The sequence below is a fragment of the Etheostoma spectabile genome, chromosome 1 (genome assembly GCF_008692095.1).
Source record: "Etheostoma spectabile isolate EspeVRDwgs_2016 chromosome 1, UIUC_Espe_1.0, whole genome shotgun sequence".
NCBI lineage: Eukaryota > Metazoa > Chordata > Actinopteri > Perciformes > Percidae > Etheostoma > Etheostoma spectabile.
In genome coordinates this window covers 9,010,189-9,026,130 of record NC_045733.1, presented here as the reverse complement: position 1 = coordinate 9,026,130, position 15,942 = coordinate 9,010,189, and the positions used below count along the sequence as shown (strand labels likewise).

General features: G+C 38.3%; 1 protein-coding gene across 19 annotated transcripts in view; it reads right to left on the bottom strand.

Moving 5' to 3' along the window:
* Positions 1–4,223, bottom strand: part of tjp1a (tight junction protein 1a) — a 104,420-nt gene extending 100,197 nt beyond the window's left edge. For 10 of the 19 annotated variants that reach the window (XM_032507460.1, XM_032507511.1, XM_032507584.1 and 7 more), the window contains exon 1: positions 3,684–4,222. In XM_032507460.1, the coding sequence (XP_032363351.1) occupies positions 3,684–3,775 (92 nt within the window). In that variant the 5' untranslated portion in view covers positions 3,776–4,222. Of the gene's footprint in view, positions 1–3,683 lie in introns of all 19 variants that reach the window. The other 9 variants (XM_032507388.1, XM_032507546.1, XM_032507759.1 and 6 more) reach the window with 2 other exon arrangements.
* Positions 4,224–15,942: the final 11,719 nt, after the last annotated feature.

Sequence of the window (15,942 nt, the reverse complement as noted above, 5' to 3'; positions counted from 1 at the left end):
AAAGCTTTGGCTGTGTCTTAGATTTCACCATCAGCATTTATTTCTGCAGCATGTCCTTCATCGCAACTCTCAAGTCAATGGACCACCAGTTGTAAAGTAAGGTTAAAGTAAAGTGTACTTTATCTTATCATATATTAAGGTATAAACTGCCCAGTCTGCTTTCTTTTGATGTTTGGATTCTGTATTTGTGCCACCAAGGTCAAAGAGGAAACATGATGCAAAGTGGTGCACTAAATAAAAATCACATGTTTATGTTTAACAATGGCGGAATGAATATGTTTTGCTTGGCATAGACAGTTATAACAAATGGAGGGATGGAGGTGGATGAATGGATTGAGCTAAAACCAACAAAGTCCCTCCAGCATGTATCTACTATATTGCTACTCCCATCAGCTCAAAGGTTTGCATGCATCTGAATATAAACTTGACTATCAAACACTTGATGTAAACTTGGGTTTTAAAGGGTCTTGAAAGGTCTTTCAATTTGAAATATTAAATGTTACATTTTTGAGTATTACCTCAAACTGTGTATTCAAAGTAATTGAGTTACTTGCGTGCATGCAGCCTACTGATTCTAGGCTCTGACTTCACCCTGAATAAAGACAGACATGGCATGCAAGTGAATGCATGGGGTGACTCCATGAAACCTATACTGCAGGCACGCGTTGGTTCAGCTTCCCTTCGTTAAAGTGGCTGTCGGAGGCGATACAGTAATCCTGTTTTAATGGCTGTGCCCCTTCCCCCACATGATGTGATGGCCTCAGACAAACCACTGCGCCTCTCTTAAGGGAGAAGTGTCAAAACCAAGTCAACATTGTGTCCTTTGCAACACATTTGACAACAGTCATGAGCTGAGGGGAGAAACCCAATCCTTTTCCCCTGTGTGATGACTTGTGATTCAGTCAGGTGTGTTGCTAAGGCTTGTTCCTATATATAGTATATATATATATATAACTCAACAGGAACCAGTTTGGACATTCACTACAATAAACCAGTGTTTGTCTTCTCACTGTGAAGTAATGCCAATCTGGAAGGATTATACCTTGTGCTTAATGTTATCTTTGTGGATTACAGAAGGAGAAGAACTGAATGTGCCCATTGTATGAATATTGAGGGCCTATAATTAGACTGAACACCACTCTGCTGTGTAATGTTTTTGGATTCTACTTTTTTAATTAATGAGGCTCCTAACATCAGTGAGGAAAAGGAAGAGATTTACAGAATTTACCATAATGTAGTCTTGTGTAGTCAGACCCCACAGCGCTGTGTAAGTGCTAGAGAAAGGTCTGAAAGCACCCATTGTCATTGTACTTTAAGGGAAAAAATGTGCAGCCTTAAAACAATCAAAATTGTCTTGGGCAGCGCTATGCCCTGGATGCAGTGACGGTGCCCTTGCAAAATAGTTAGCGGAGATAGTTGGATGGGAGGAGAATGCTGACTGAAACAGCCAGCCAATGGCAGCCTTATACCCAGAGTCAACATCCGGTGAGTCAGACTAACCATAACATGACCTATAGTATAATCATAAAACTGGACATCTGATATAACAGTCTGTCATGTTGTCAAAAGCCAAATAAGGTTACAGACATTAATATCAACCTCTTGTTTCCAAACATCAACCAACTGATTTACTAAATGTACAAAACGATTGGTTGATTAATCGGTTAGTTGACTGACATCAATTTCATTAATTAGAATAATGACATTTTGAGATACAGCGAATCTTTTAGGAGATTTACAAGACAATAATAGACAGTCATTTTCTGCTTCTGGCTTCTCAAATGTAAGGATTTTAACAACTATTAACAATTATTTTCCTTATTTAAGAATCTCACAGTTATTTCTCGATGACTCAATGGTTTATAAAATGTCAGAAAATTGTGAAAAATGTCTATCAAACGCTGTGTTTTGTCTTTATCCATCACATAAGTCAAATAAAAGCAGCAAATCCTCACATTAGATAAGGTAGAACCAGAGAATGTTTTTGTTTTGCTTGAAAATTGTCTATCAAAGCAGTTGCTGATCAATTTTCGGTCTACAAATTGATTAATGAGGTCTACATCATGGGTGTAACAATACATCAATCTAGATCGATATATCAATTCAATAATCCAATATCATTGATGCAAATTTAAAACATTGACACATATCATCTTTAAGATGCACTTTTAAATTTAAAATTCCCATTTATTCTTTTTTATTTAAAAAAAAGTGTTTTTTGTCTGGAAAGAACTCAGTAATAAAATTGTTAAATTGTATTTTAGTTGCTTGGAGTTGATATTAACGGATTGTGTTAAATGGCCATTAATGATATAGTCTCATATGGATCTCATACCCTTGAACCTAATAAAATTGAAATCCTGTTGTGATATCAAAATAATATTGTATTGTGATAACTTGTGATTTCAGCCCCTAGCCATTGTAAAGTAAAAATCTTTTGGAGTTTAGTCTGTTTGTTGGACAAATCAAACATTTTGAAGATATCACCTTGGATTCTGGGAACTTATCATGGCTATTTTAAAGTATTTGGGGGAGTTTAATGCTTTATTAGATGATAAGAAAGGGGAGAGAGAAATTTGGAATGACATGCAACAAAGGTCCCTGGTCGCACCCGAACTGTAGACCATGGCACATGGTAGGCACTTTAAACCCCATCAGAATGCCCGGTGATTGCTATTTTTTAAGCTATTTTGTACCATTTTGTTTATTGATTATCTTAAAAATAATCAATAGCTTAAGTGATAATGAAAACAACCCTTACAATGAAGTACAACCAATTTAAAGGGGAAAAATAAGAAAAGAGAAACTGATGTTTTCAAAAGCAGAGTTTGGTGGATGCAGATGGGTGAAAAATAGATGAGTAAATAATACCAGACTTTGCTCCAACTTAAACTACCGGTAGGTGGAAACAATCATATATCAACACAGACACAAGAAGCCAACAATGGTAAACCACTTAGCATCATTACTGTGATCTAAATGCAGGCGGCATGAAGCAGCTGAATAAGTTATGAGAGCGGAGAAACCAGCCGACATTTTTTTTTTTTTTTTACTACATCAGCTCACAGAAATAGATCTGAGAACAGAGACATGCTGGGATAACACAAATCACAAAATTACACGCAGACGCTTCAAACGAACGATCGCTAAATGAAGGCGAAGAGGGAAGAAAAACCCGGAGTGCGAGCAAAGTGGACTAAATCGGACGGCGCTCAGCATTGTTCTTGTAAATCTGTTGTTGTAAATAATAGGCCTACACCTGCTCTGTGTGTCCGCTTCTCCGACCGCTGCACGCAAAACTCACCAGCGGATCATAACAAACACGAGTCCACCAAGCGAAACACAGATAGGCTCAACACAGACGGACGACACGCACGCATACGCACGCACGTACGTACGGCTGCACAGCAAGCTACTGTACAAACCTCTCGTCCCTGGCTAAATACCTGCTCCGTGCGAATGGATATGAAAGGCCAAGAGACATGGTAGCCGACTTCCGCCAACAGATGCTCAGCTTCAACTTCACACGAGACACCGGGGAAGGGGGAGCTTCTCATGACAACAAAGCTAATAGGCTAATTTTAAAGCTATTTTCTTCACATGAAAAGACACCACTACCTTTGCCACTCTTTTCACGCACGCTCCCATTCACACGCGCGCCTCCTCCTCTCTAGGCTACTCACCACAGCTGTCTCTTAGTGGGGAGGCAGTCTTTGTTGGAGGCTGTCACTCCCATGGCCATCTGCATCACCGTGATATATTTCTGGTACTTCATGTTGTCCTCCTTTACTAATACTACTACCACTACTACTACTGTTGCCGCTACTACTACTTCTAGGAATCCGCGCGCCACAAAAGCGGCACAGGTGAGTGTGCATTCAAAGTTCTGTTACTGTCCCCTGGCACCCGCGGCATCTTCAATATCAAGAACAGCATTTCCACGTCTGGAGGACTGTTGACAGGGGAAATGTTCCCCGAGGAGCTCAACGAAAGGTACCACGCTGCCGCGACCCATGTCTCTAATCTCATTAGCGCTCAGAATAGATTGGCTAATCCATTCAATTTTAGTCAGGACCGAGTCATTGTTGTGGTTCGCCACGTAGCGGCCACTTCTTTCCTCTTTTTACCCCGTATGTCTCTGTGGAGTAAAAGGGTCAAGAAAAAGAGACAGTGTCAGAGATAGGATGCAGCGGCGGTGGCACCCAAACGTCTGCGAGGTAGGAAGGAGAGAGCGCCTGTGTTCAACGAGAGAGAGAGAGAGAGAGAGAGAGAGAGAGAGAGAGAGAGAGAGATCAGGGGGGTGACAGAGGATGAGGAGGAAGAGGAGACGAAGAGGAAGAAGAGAGAGACAGCGATGTAAAGGATTAAGAGGGGGAACCTACCACTGAGTAATCTCTCCGTATTGTAAAATTGAAGGCAAACGAATCATTTTTTACGTTTTGGTTGTTATTTTTCACAGGATTGGTCCATAAGGCACAATTACAACCTCAAGATTTGGGTTCTTAGAAAACACTTATAAAGAGAGGATGGGAAGGAGCAAAGCAGTGGTCAAAACACAGCAGTCTTTAACAGTCCATGATGAAGGAAAACAACAATTCAATACCAATTCTAAGGCTACAAACTTAATGATTAGACTAGGTGTAAAAAGAAAACTGGACCCTGAAGAACAAAACAACCTATTCTTAGATTAGGTATTTATTTATCCTCTTTTATTTGTACATCTCTTAAAACTGTTTTCTTTTTTTATTATGTATATTTCTGTTTGCAATTTGGAAAATGTGTGACATAACACAGAAGCACCTTTCTGTTCAGTTTTTATGGTAATTATGGTAAGATATTAACAGAGAATACATTGAAACTGGGACATCATACTTTCATTAATGTGTTGCACCATCATATATTATTTTTCAGCTTACTATTTTTTCAATTGATTTTATGTACTGAACGTATAATTTCTCTTACCATGTCTGTATAAAAGGCTACTGTATACTAGCTATATTTGTACGATGTATTAGAGCTAGATCGATAAATTAGTAGTTACATAGTTAGTCCACCAGAGAGCATTGACAGGTTTATCTTAAAACGCCCCACTCAGTTGGTTTCTTGGATCAATAATTTAAAAATTAAATGTAACAGACCCTAAAAATGTTTGTTTATGTTAAATGTTTTAAAAGAAAATGACTCCTGTTTTTAACCTCTCAAATATCTATGTCAGTATTAGCCTTAAAGTTTGAATTTTGGTCGGGCTGTAGTAATATTTTATTTCACTGTGTCAAGCATCTTGGCACAATAATTCCTATATGGATAAATAAAGATTCATCTGTTCTTATGTAGGAACAACAGGGTTGTTTTCATCTCTTATAACCACCGACCTTGTTGCTTGAATCTCAATCTCCTTAAGTAGCCACACAGTCCTGCTCTGCAGGTTCGACTAAACGAGGAGGCGAGTCAACATGATGTCATTGTCGGCTCAGTGAAACCGAGCCATGCAAAGCTCATTAACAAACTGCTCTGAAAGACAAACAGTGAAAAAAAACAATCCAAATTATTTATTATGTTTATTTTATTTAATTATGCTTAACAATTTTGCACAATACACATAGGCCTATATACATTGCTGCTAGCTTTCAATAATGACATTGAGCAATATTATGTATCTATGGATTTCTAAGTCCATTGAAAGATATATAAACTTGCTACACATCTCTATTGTTATTCTGTTGTTTTCTGGTCTCTAAAAATAGTGTATTTTACTTGTTTTCATGTATGCTATCTCTTACTGCCAACCCACAGAGTAAACAGGTAACAGTTAATTGCTGTTAATTGAAGGAGCACAAATAGTTTTTGACCGCTTCAAATCTACACACTGTGCAACGCTGAAGTGAATAATGAAATGTTTGTTGATGGAGCTTGATGGACACATGGATTCTTGCTCGTTGATATGAAGATCTTTAATTAACCATCAAAACGCAACAATGACTATTGGAGTCTGTGATTTCAACAGGAGGCTACTGAGCGGTGTCAGGTAGAAGAGAGTGCATCAGCTAGTTTACTAGTCATAAAACATTTGTTTAAGTTCACACAGCAGCCCCTCAGTGGCTTTAATTTTTAGGCTTAGCCATTATAGCGAGGTTCAGGTTACATTATTCAGCGTTTGGGGGCTGATAGTTTACGGAGTCTCTGAAGATGCTAATCAGTGATTGATTCAGTGTCAAATTTGAATGCACAGTAAACATTAGTCTTCTAGGAGTCCTTAAGGACAAGGGGGGCATCACAGGAGGACGTGCACTCTAAGTTAATGTGTGCTGCTATGTTTGGCCTCTGTCAAAGATGCAAAAAATAGTGTTTTCTTTAGGACTGTAGAGCGATTAGGAGATGATGTAACCGTAAAGACTGTTCACAGACTCCTTCTGTATAAACCCCTTGGGCTGGACCATTAACCCTTAAACAAGTTGGCAGTGAAGCTGGAGAGTATCCCACAATTCTAACAATGAAACTGCACCATGAGGTAAGACAGCACATCACTGTCACTGTATTTACATATTTGTTCAGACTACTAAACAGAATGAAGGAAGGGAGAACTGCAGTGTATAAACCATGGTCCTCTTGAGATGGCCCATGCACTGGGAAAAGTAAATCTAGATATAAACTCTTTCAGGATGAATAACACCACAATAAAATTGCCAAGGAGAAAGACAGCCAGTGCTAAGGCAGGTAACTCCCGTTGGCTGGGGCAAGCAGCTGGTGGGGAAGGTCAGTATGAAACTGCTGTTGTCAGCACTGCTTGATATTGGCAGCTATGGAAACAACAGAAAATCTACCAAAATAAAATGTCAACACAGCTTACCTTGCATTTCCTCCAACTCCTCGGATGTTTATTTACAGTTCTTGGAGTTGGAAAGAGGATTAAGTAAACACACACACACACAGAGGCACACCAGTGGCCTGAAGGAGACTGAGGATAGTGAGGTCACGACAGCAGTGATATGGTCTTAAACCAGAAGGACAGTGAGATTGTGAATGGCACACAGTTCTCAGCAGTCTGTCAATATTATCTTTAATCTGTGGTAATAAATTAAATGTACTGCTCCTTGGTGATACTGACTTGCATATCAGCCCAAATACTCGACATATATTCTCTATGTTTAAAAATGGCTATTACTGTTAAAGTGCTCAGCACGTACCATGTGCCCACTTCTTCTGTGCTAATGTTGCTGCCCTCAGACTGCTAAAGGGATTAGTTGTTTGTCATTCAGACCTTCGCCTTGATGGCCATAAGCTAAATGTCTTCAGAATGTATCTTTAAACTTGAAATCTCTGCTCAATAAGACTACACCAGGAGTCTATTTCATCATCAGATATAAATGGCTAACATGCCCAAAACCCAGCTGTCACCGTTGTGATATTAGGGAGAGATAAAGAAGAATACTGGATTGGTTTAAGAGTGAGATTTCCCTCAGGAGCAGCAACCATCAAAATGTGTTGATCCCCCCTCACCATAAATTACACTATCCCCTGGTCCCTGGCCACGATTAATCACATGACCATGCAGCCAGATTAAATCCGTAGCCTTGGACTGTTCTCCTGTCTCACTCTCTCTCTGCCTTCCTGCCATGCACGAGCCAGACACATAATCAACAAGTACACAGCATGACTAGACGTCAGCAGAGTATATAGTAACACACATACACAGATTACAATTACAAGTGTTACATTGTAGAATGTTACTGTGAATACTGTGAATGTTACTCTGAATTAGTTACTGTGTGGCCGGTGAGTCATCATCCACCTGTTATGTGTTACTGCTTGTACAGTACTCATGCCCATTCTGAACACTGTCTGTGGGTTACAGCTCTCCATCTTCGCTGTAGCATCCTGTAACTCAACACTCCACTGCAGAGCTTTCATTTCTCAATGCCAGAACTGCATCGCCACAGTAACACTGGCTCTGGGATTGGCTAAGGTTGTGCCCTGACACATGATATGCTTTCATATTCATAAGAAAAATGATGTAAGTTGAACAAATACGACATATACTCTATAAAGTATATACCGGTGCGTACTCAAGGTACTCAAATACATGTTGAATGTCCTTTTTCAAGCATAAATTCCAAATAATTTAATGTTGTAACTGTGAATATGTTATGCTTTACATCATAGTAAACTAAATATCTCTGGGTTTTGGACTGTCACTTGAAAAAAACATCACTTTAGGAAATTATGATGGACATTTGCACTATTTTCTTATGTTTTATAGAACATGAGATTAACTGATCAGTTAGTAAGATAATTGCTAGATAAATTGACTATGAAAATAATTGTTAGTTGCAGCCCTACTAAGATATAAATAACATTGAAAAAATATATATGGAAACAAATATGATTATTAATTCTATTGTCAAATTAACTAAAATCACTTGGTATTTGTCCCTTACAACTAAAATCGCTTTCCCTTCCAATAAAAGCAAAACTGCACACATAATAATGTAATGAAATATATGGTGGTGGTAATAACATGCCTTTAATCATACTTGTCTCAAATGTAAAGTAACTTGGAAGTTGCAGAAGTATTACACAAACATGGAAAGTGTTGCTAAAATAGGACACTAGTTAAGTAATATAAACTGTGGCAGAATGTTACTATAGAGAACATTCTGTTTTTTATTTAGTTTGTAAATGGTGAGCTAAAATTAGATCTGAGATGGCACTGGGTCCATTTCCAAACTGATTTGGGATGCATGATTATCTAAAAATGGTGTAATGCAGTACTGTAATACAGAGCTTTTTATAGCAGTTATGGTTATTTTTATCCATTTTATTTGTTTATTTAACAGAGACCATATATGGTAGATTAAAAAATTACATGAAGAAAAGCAAGAGATTAATATATATTAGTAATTAATGTAGGGGGTCTACCTAAAGCTAATTAGAAAGCACCTGCCCCCAATTTATATGTTAGATAAGAGGAAATGTAAAGACAAATTATTGATGTTAGAATTGTAAAAATGACGCACAGGTCTGCATTGTAATGTACTGTAAAAAGAGCTAACTGCAGTATTTGCATGATAAAATCCCGCCTGTGACGTGTGTGTAACTTGCCAGAGAGCAGTGATGTGATAAGAAGGCACACATGGACCGCTAGATATGGAAGCTGGAGAGGATGCATGAAGCATATAAATCCAACCAAGGGTAATGCAATATGTAAATGAGAGAGCAGTTGTTAAAGTGAATGTGCCTGCTGTTGTTTCTACAAAATTGCATGTGAAAAGCACGACTGCAAGACTCAGAGAAAACACAAATGCACGCTATACTGTGAATGCCTTGGCGCCGTCTCAGGTTAAGAGCTCCAGTAGAGAAGGGTAAAAAATTTGGATAAAAACAGCTATCCGTGGCACAGATGTTGGCTCCCCCCCACCCCCATCTGTTGCTTAGTAACTCTGAAACAGACATTTTAAAATATACTCAGCATCACATAGTCTTAGGGTAGAGCATGGAGGTGGTGAGGTGTTGGAGGTCGAGCAGAAGGCAAACAGAGGGAGAGATTGGGAATGAATGCCAGGAGCGCTGGATACTAAATGAGTGCTGTTGGTGCTCGGACAGCGATTTATGATGCAGCTCATGGGTGTGGGGGGTGTAGGGAAGGAAAACAAGTATGGTTCCACATGAAGAGGGATGTACATGTAAACTGATTTTCATGATAACTTTGTGTGTCAGTCTATGTACCAGTATGTGTTTGTACGCAGTAGACAGTTTTACTTGACAGTAAAGTGAAGAGTTCCTTCCTGCAGTCAGCAGGGTTTGACACCTGCAGCCACCTCCCATCCTGCCCTCCCACTGTCACCTTTATTAACAGTCTGCCAAGTGGAGACTTTCTCTCCTAAGTGTCCCACTGTAGCCTTGGATTTGCTGAGGTAAGTGATGAGCAGAGACACAAAGAGCCTGTGGGAGGGGCAGCTCTCCCTCCTGTGAAAAAAACACTTATTACAGGTAACCCACAGCAACAACATAGACTGTTTACCACACTACAATACTAAGTAAAAGTGCTGGGTGGTCTGGTTTGTTGATGGCATCTGTAACTGTCATGATATAACATGGCTGCCGTTTAGTTTACCATTCGAAGGATGGATTTTTTTTTTTTAATGCCTCGTGCCGGCAACAGCCATGATCAGACCATAAAGTCGCCGGACGCATTATGTTTCAACTTTGGCACAAACGTATACAGATGAACACATTCAAGGATGACCAGATTAGATTTTGGTGGTCAAAGGTCAAGGTCACTGCAACCTCACAAAACCCATTTTGCTATTAATACTCTAAATAGGACAAAATAGGACACAAATGTCTAATAGAAGTAAATATCTAAAAAGGGCAATTGGCAACTTTACTGTGACATCATCATGTTATGAAAAATTATTATTCATTGTTCAACGCCCTAACTCAGGACCTGAAGGGGAGATTGTGACCATATTTCCCATTTGGTTGAATTGATGCCACTAATCTTGGGTGCCCACAAACTGTGATGATTGTATAGATCTTCTGTGCTGCCAGGTTGAAAATGTGTGTGAAGCATCCATGTTTTAGAATTTGTAGCTTCTTTGCAGAAACTCTTTAAACTATATTTGAAGCATTGACTACTGTCATGGCTACAACTTTGTGTTCTATCTGAATCTGCTTTATTGGCCAAGCATGTGAAAAACTTTCTCTCAATGAACACACCAATATATACATATAGCAGTCTCATGTTCATGAGAGGTTACTTGACTCATCCTTACCTGAGCCTTTCAGTGGCAAAACCTTTAGTGGACATACATTAGCTGACATTGCAGACAATTTTGCCAGTGCTGGCTGCAGGGCTCTTGTTTAATACGGGTCTAAAAAATAAAAAAATAAAAAATAATGTTTGCTTTTAAGTTTAGCTACTGCCATTTAACAACTTCTGTTAGGCTTTTGAAGAAAACGTACATTAAAAGTCACAGTATAAATTAGTGAAAGCTCCTTATTTAAAAATCAATATGCTGCTCTTGGGAGGTACAGAGGATCCAGAAAGCCTGAGAAAAAGACAAAGAATATAGAATAAGTAATAGACGAGTTATGGGATAAGCTCCTCTGTCTTAAGTCAAAACCCCTTTGGATCAACCTTCAACTAACACTCCCGGGGTATTATACATCTGCTGAATGACTTAGCTAAATCAATGCATGGAAATCCATGGGTTTTTAGTACTTAGTGAAGGTTGACAGAGCATATATGCTTTTGGAAGTGATGACCTGCTTGACATTCCCACAGTTAAACACATACACACCTGGAAGATTTTAGTTTTAAATTTTTAAATGATGAAAGGGACATATCAGAGAAACTGTTTGCATTCCATCATTATTGTATCCACTTTGTTGTTAACATGGTCTTTTCTTTAGTGTATAAATTAATTAAGTTAGATCCTCAACATGTGACGTTTTTTCTCTGCTAATCATGCATGTAGTAAACTGTGTTTGTATACAGTACAGTGCTGGAGGTGCTGCCATGCAGCCTTACATGTGTGGGCTGTGTAGGCTGTCGCTGTGCATCTTATCACAGCAATCTCAGCGAAGAGAAAATAGAATATTACACCATCTGTGTATGCCTATATTTATGTAAGCAAGGCATATAGAGTAACAATCTGCTGCTGTAAATATGCTGTATTCTGCTGCTTGTTGTACTTCTCAGTATCTTATTGTTTGGATTTTAAATAAACTCAGATTTATACAGATAAGTGGTCCCCAAAAAAACATTGTTGTGGTACTGGTAGGTGCTGGTGCTACAATTAAATGTAAAACAGTATATAAGAAAAACATCTGAATGGACTGATTTTTGCCAAAATCAAAGACAAAGTGTATTCCTCTGAGTAAAAGTACAAATAAAATGGTGTACTGTAGACAAACAGTGACAGTAGTAATTAAAAATATGAAGCCTATATCACAACACTGATGTTATGGGTACTGACAGTCTATAGAAACTAGAAAGCTAGAAAAAATACCCAAAGCTAGAAAAACTAGGTTCATAGTAAAATCACTGTGCACCTGTGCTTTAAGCTTTCTACTGTCAAAACATTAAAGTCTGAGTTGTCTTTTTATCCACACTCTAATTACTGCCGATAAAAGATTGCTGGGTCATAGTCACAACCAACTGCATTATTCATACCACAAAGTAGTAAAGTGGAGGATTTTGACAGAGCTTTACTGTAGCAGAATAAATATTGGGATATTGGCTTTAAAATGGAGTTAAGGCATGAATAATAATGGGACAATTTGACCTCTGTAGGCCTCTTGGTAATGCTCGACTCTACTGGTCAATGATTAGCTGTATCATCTACATAGTGAGGATTATGTTTTCTGAATTGCACATACCCTGTACCCTCTTGTATCTTTGTTGTAACAGTTCCCTAAAACTGAGGTGTAAAGCAAAATAAGTGGAAGAAACATAAAAACCCAGCTGTATACACATGTATACATGTATTTGTTTTTGTCTTTAAAGTGTAAAAACCCAAAGTTGACACAATATACTGTACACCCGTTGTACTTTGACATTCTCAAGAGTGGTTTGGCCAATTAACAGTGAGCGGGCAAACCAAACCACGGCAAGGCAGTCAGCTTGCACGTCACAAATAAAGCATGAGAGAGATTAGACAGTGAAAGTCCACTAGAGGAATGTGCGAGCATTAGTGCCTGTGTGTCTCCACTGTATGTGCGTGCATCATAGAGTCCTTTGCCTTCTATTGCTATGCCTGAACTCTGTGATGCATTTCTTACATAAGAACCCAAACTTAAAAAGGCTGCTCCTTAACACACATTTTGATATGTGCGTTAGCGAGCAACACACTCCTTCAGGAGCAGTCTTCTCAAGCCATGATGTGCAACAAGGCACCAATTTACCAACGTACACTAACAAGAATGTTACATTGGCAGCCTGGCACGGGGATGTCTGAAGGTAGATATTGATAGATACTAGGGCTGCATGATTAATCTAATCGCTATAGCAATGTCACAGTGCAAGTACATAGCTGCAAAAATTGTGTGATTTAAGTGAACAAAAAGGTGTGCGGTGTACGTAACACTCTAGTTTCTGTTAAGGCTGCGCAATGAATCAAATTTTAATCACGATAACGATTTTGGCTTCCTACGATCAAATTTACGTTATCTAGCGTTTTTTTTAAATGCATCATTTTGTTATAGAATGCTCTGAGTTTTTTTGCAAAGCCAATCTACCGCTCCATAAACAACTGTCTAATCATGTGCCAGTCAGAGTTGTTCCCTGTACCGCGCAGCTTAGTTTCTAGATGTAGACCGTCACAGAGGACAGAGTAACGTGAGAAAAACACCACAACAGATAGCAGTTGGTCATACCTCGGTCTCAAAGTTTACCAGTTTACCAGTAAACGCAACATTTAGTCCCGTCTGTGTTGTTTTTCAGACAACAGCAGTGACCAGTGCTAGTTAGCGTCTGTTAGCTCACAGGGCTCTATGACTAACATTTTTTGTAGGTCGCACCGGTGCACCTAATGTCCTCGCATCCGCTGTCTCTCCACAAAGCAATGTAGTTTATATTGATATGGTTTAATTTTGCGTTACGTCACCCATTTCTTCTGCAAAGCCGTGCCTGTGTTTGGCTCTCTCCTCTTACTTTCCATCCATACTATATACATATATATATATATATATATATATATATATATATATATATATATATATATATATATATATATATATATATATATATATATATATATATATATATATATATATATATATATATATATATATATATATATATACTAGGCTATTGTTTCAGATAACTTTACATGTGTTGCAGCTGTATGTATGTACAACATACAACTTCAGCATGAGAGGAATGTAGCACAATATGGATGTGAAAGCAGTTATAAATTAAAAAATGTCTTTGGTTAAAATCAACAAATAATTGTGATAATAAATATTGATCTCAATATTGATCAAAATAATCGTGATTATCATTTTGGCCATAATCTTGCAGCACTAGTCTCTGTGTGCACTTCAGTCTCCATGTTGTAATACCATGCTTTACCGTCAGTATGAAGCCAACGTGTCTAAAGACCAGAGGTGGGTAGAGTAGCCAAAACTTTTACTGAAGTAAAAGTACTGTTACTTCAGAATAATATGACTCAAGTAAAAGTAAAAGTAGTCATCCAAATAATTACTTGAGTAAGAGTAAAAAAGTACTTGATGAAAAAACTACAAAAGTAGTGAGTAACTGTTGAGTAACGTCTGATTTATTTCTTAACACCAGAGGTGGGTAGAGTAGCCAAAAATTGTACTCAAGTAAAAGTACTGTTACTTTAGAATAATATGACTCAAGTAAAAGTAAAAGTAGTCATACAAATAATTACTTGAGTAAGAGTAAAAAAGTGCTTGATGAAAAAACAAGTAGTGAGTAACTGTTGAGTAACGTCTGATTTATTTCTTAACACAAGCATCAATCAGATAGACAAAAATACAAAATAATCATATTTAGGCAAATTATAGTCCATCCAATCAATAAAATAAATTAAAATTAATTTATTAATTAAAAAATATCTTATTTGAGAGACTTGACTTACTGCATGTGTAAAACATGCTTTATGTAACCTAAAAGACAAAGATCCACCTATCCATAGCAGAAACTAAAACTACCGCTACGTTTCCTCAGGTTAGATGTTGAGTTGTTGAACGCTCACATGTTCGTTTGTTTTGGTCGACACTGAAGACGCCGCATGATGTAGCTGCTGTTTCAACTTTTCCTAAAAGGTAACCATGCTTTCACTATGAGGCGGGGGGGGGGGTCCTCCTGGTTTGCGTTGCCTTGGCGACGTTTTGCTTCTGACGTCTTTGCTACGACTGTAAAGCTAACCTGTCGCGCTGCTGAAACGAGTATGGTCACATGACTGAACAACGACGTGTGATTGGTTAAGCACATTCACGTGGTAGAGCCTTCAGCGGAAGACTCTCTCTGTCAAAATAAAACATTAAAATGAGACGTATGCTGGGGTAAAAACAATTAAGCGTAGTAACGAGTAACGAGCTCATTGTAGCCTGATGTAGCGGAGTAAGAGTACAGTTTCTTCTTCACTAATCTACTCAAGTACAAGTAAGAGTATAGTGATTTAAAACTACTCCTAGAAGTACAATATTTTCAAAAACTTACTCAAGTAAATGTAACGGAGTAAATGTAACTCGTTACTACCCACCTCTGCTTAACACAAGCATCGATCAGCCAGACAAAAATACAAAATAATCATATTTAGGCAAACTATTGTTCATCCAATCAATAAAATAAATTAAAATTAATTTATTAATTACAAAATAGCTTAAGTGAGAGACTTGTCACATTAAATTTGGATGGATACTGCATGTGCAAAACATACTGTATGTAACCTAAAAGACAAAGATCCACCTCTCCACAGCAAAAACTAAAACCACAGCTACGTTTCCTCAGGTTAGATGTTGACTTGTTGAACGCTCACATGTCCGTTTGTTTTGGTCGACACAGAAGACGCCGCATGATGTAGCTGCTGATTCGCACTTTTCCTAAAAGGTAACCATATTTTCACTATGAGGCCAGGGGGTTCCTCCACGTCTGTGTTGCCTTGGCGACATTCTTTGTTTTGCTACGACTGTAAGGTAACTCGTCCCACGTGACTGCACAACGCCGTTTGATTGGTGGAACACAGTGAACACAGTGGAACAACACGTGGTAGAGCCTTAAGCGGAAGACTCTCTTTCTGTCAAAATAAAACATTAAAATGAGACGTACGCTGGGGTAAAAACGATGACGCGTAGAATACCAAAGAGGTAAAAAGAAAAGTAACGAGCTCATTGTAGCCTAATGTAGCGGAGTAAGAGTACAGTTTCTTCTTCACTAATCTACTCAAGTACAAGTAAAAGTATAGTGATTTA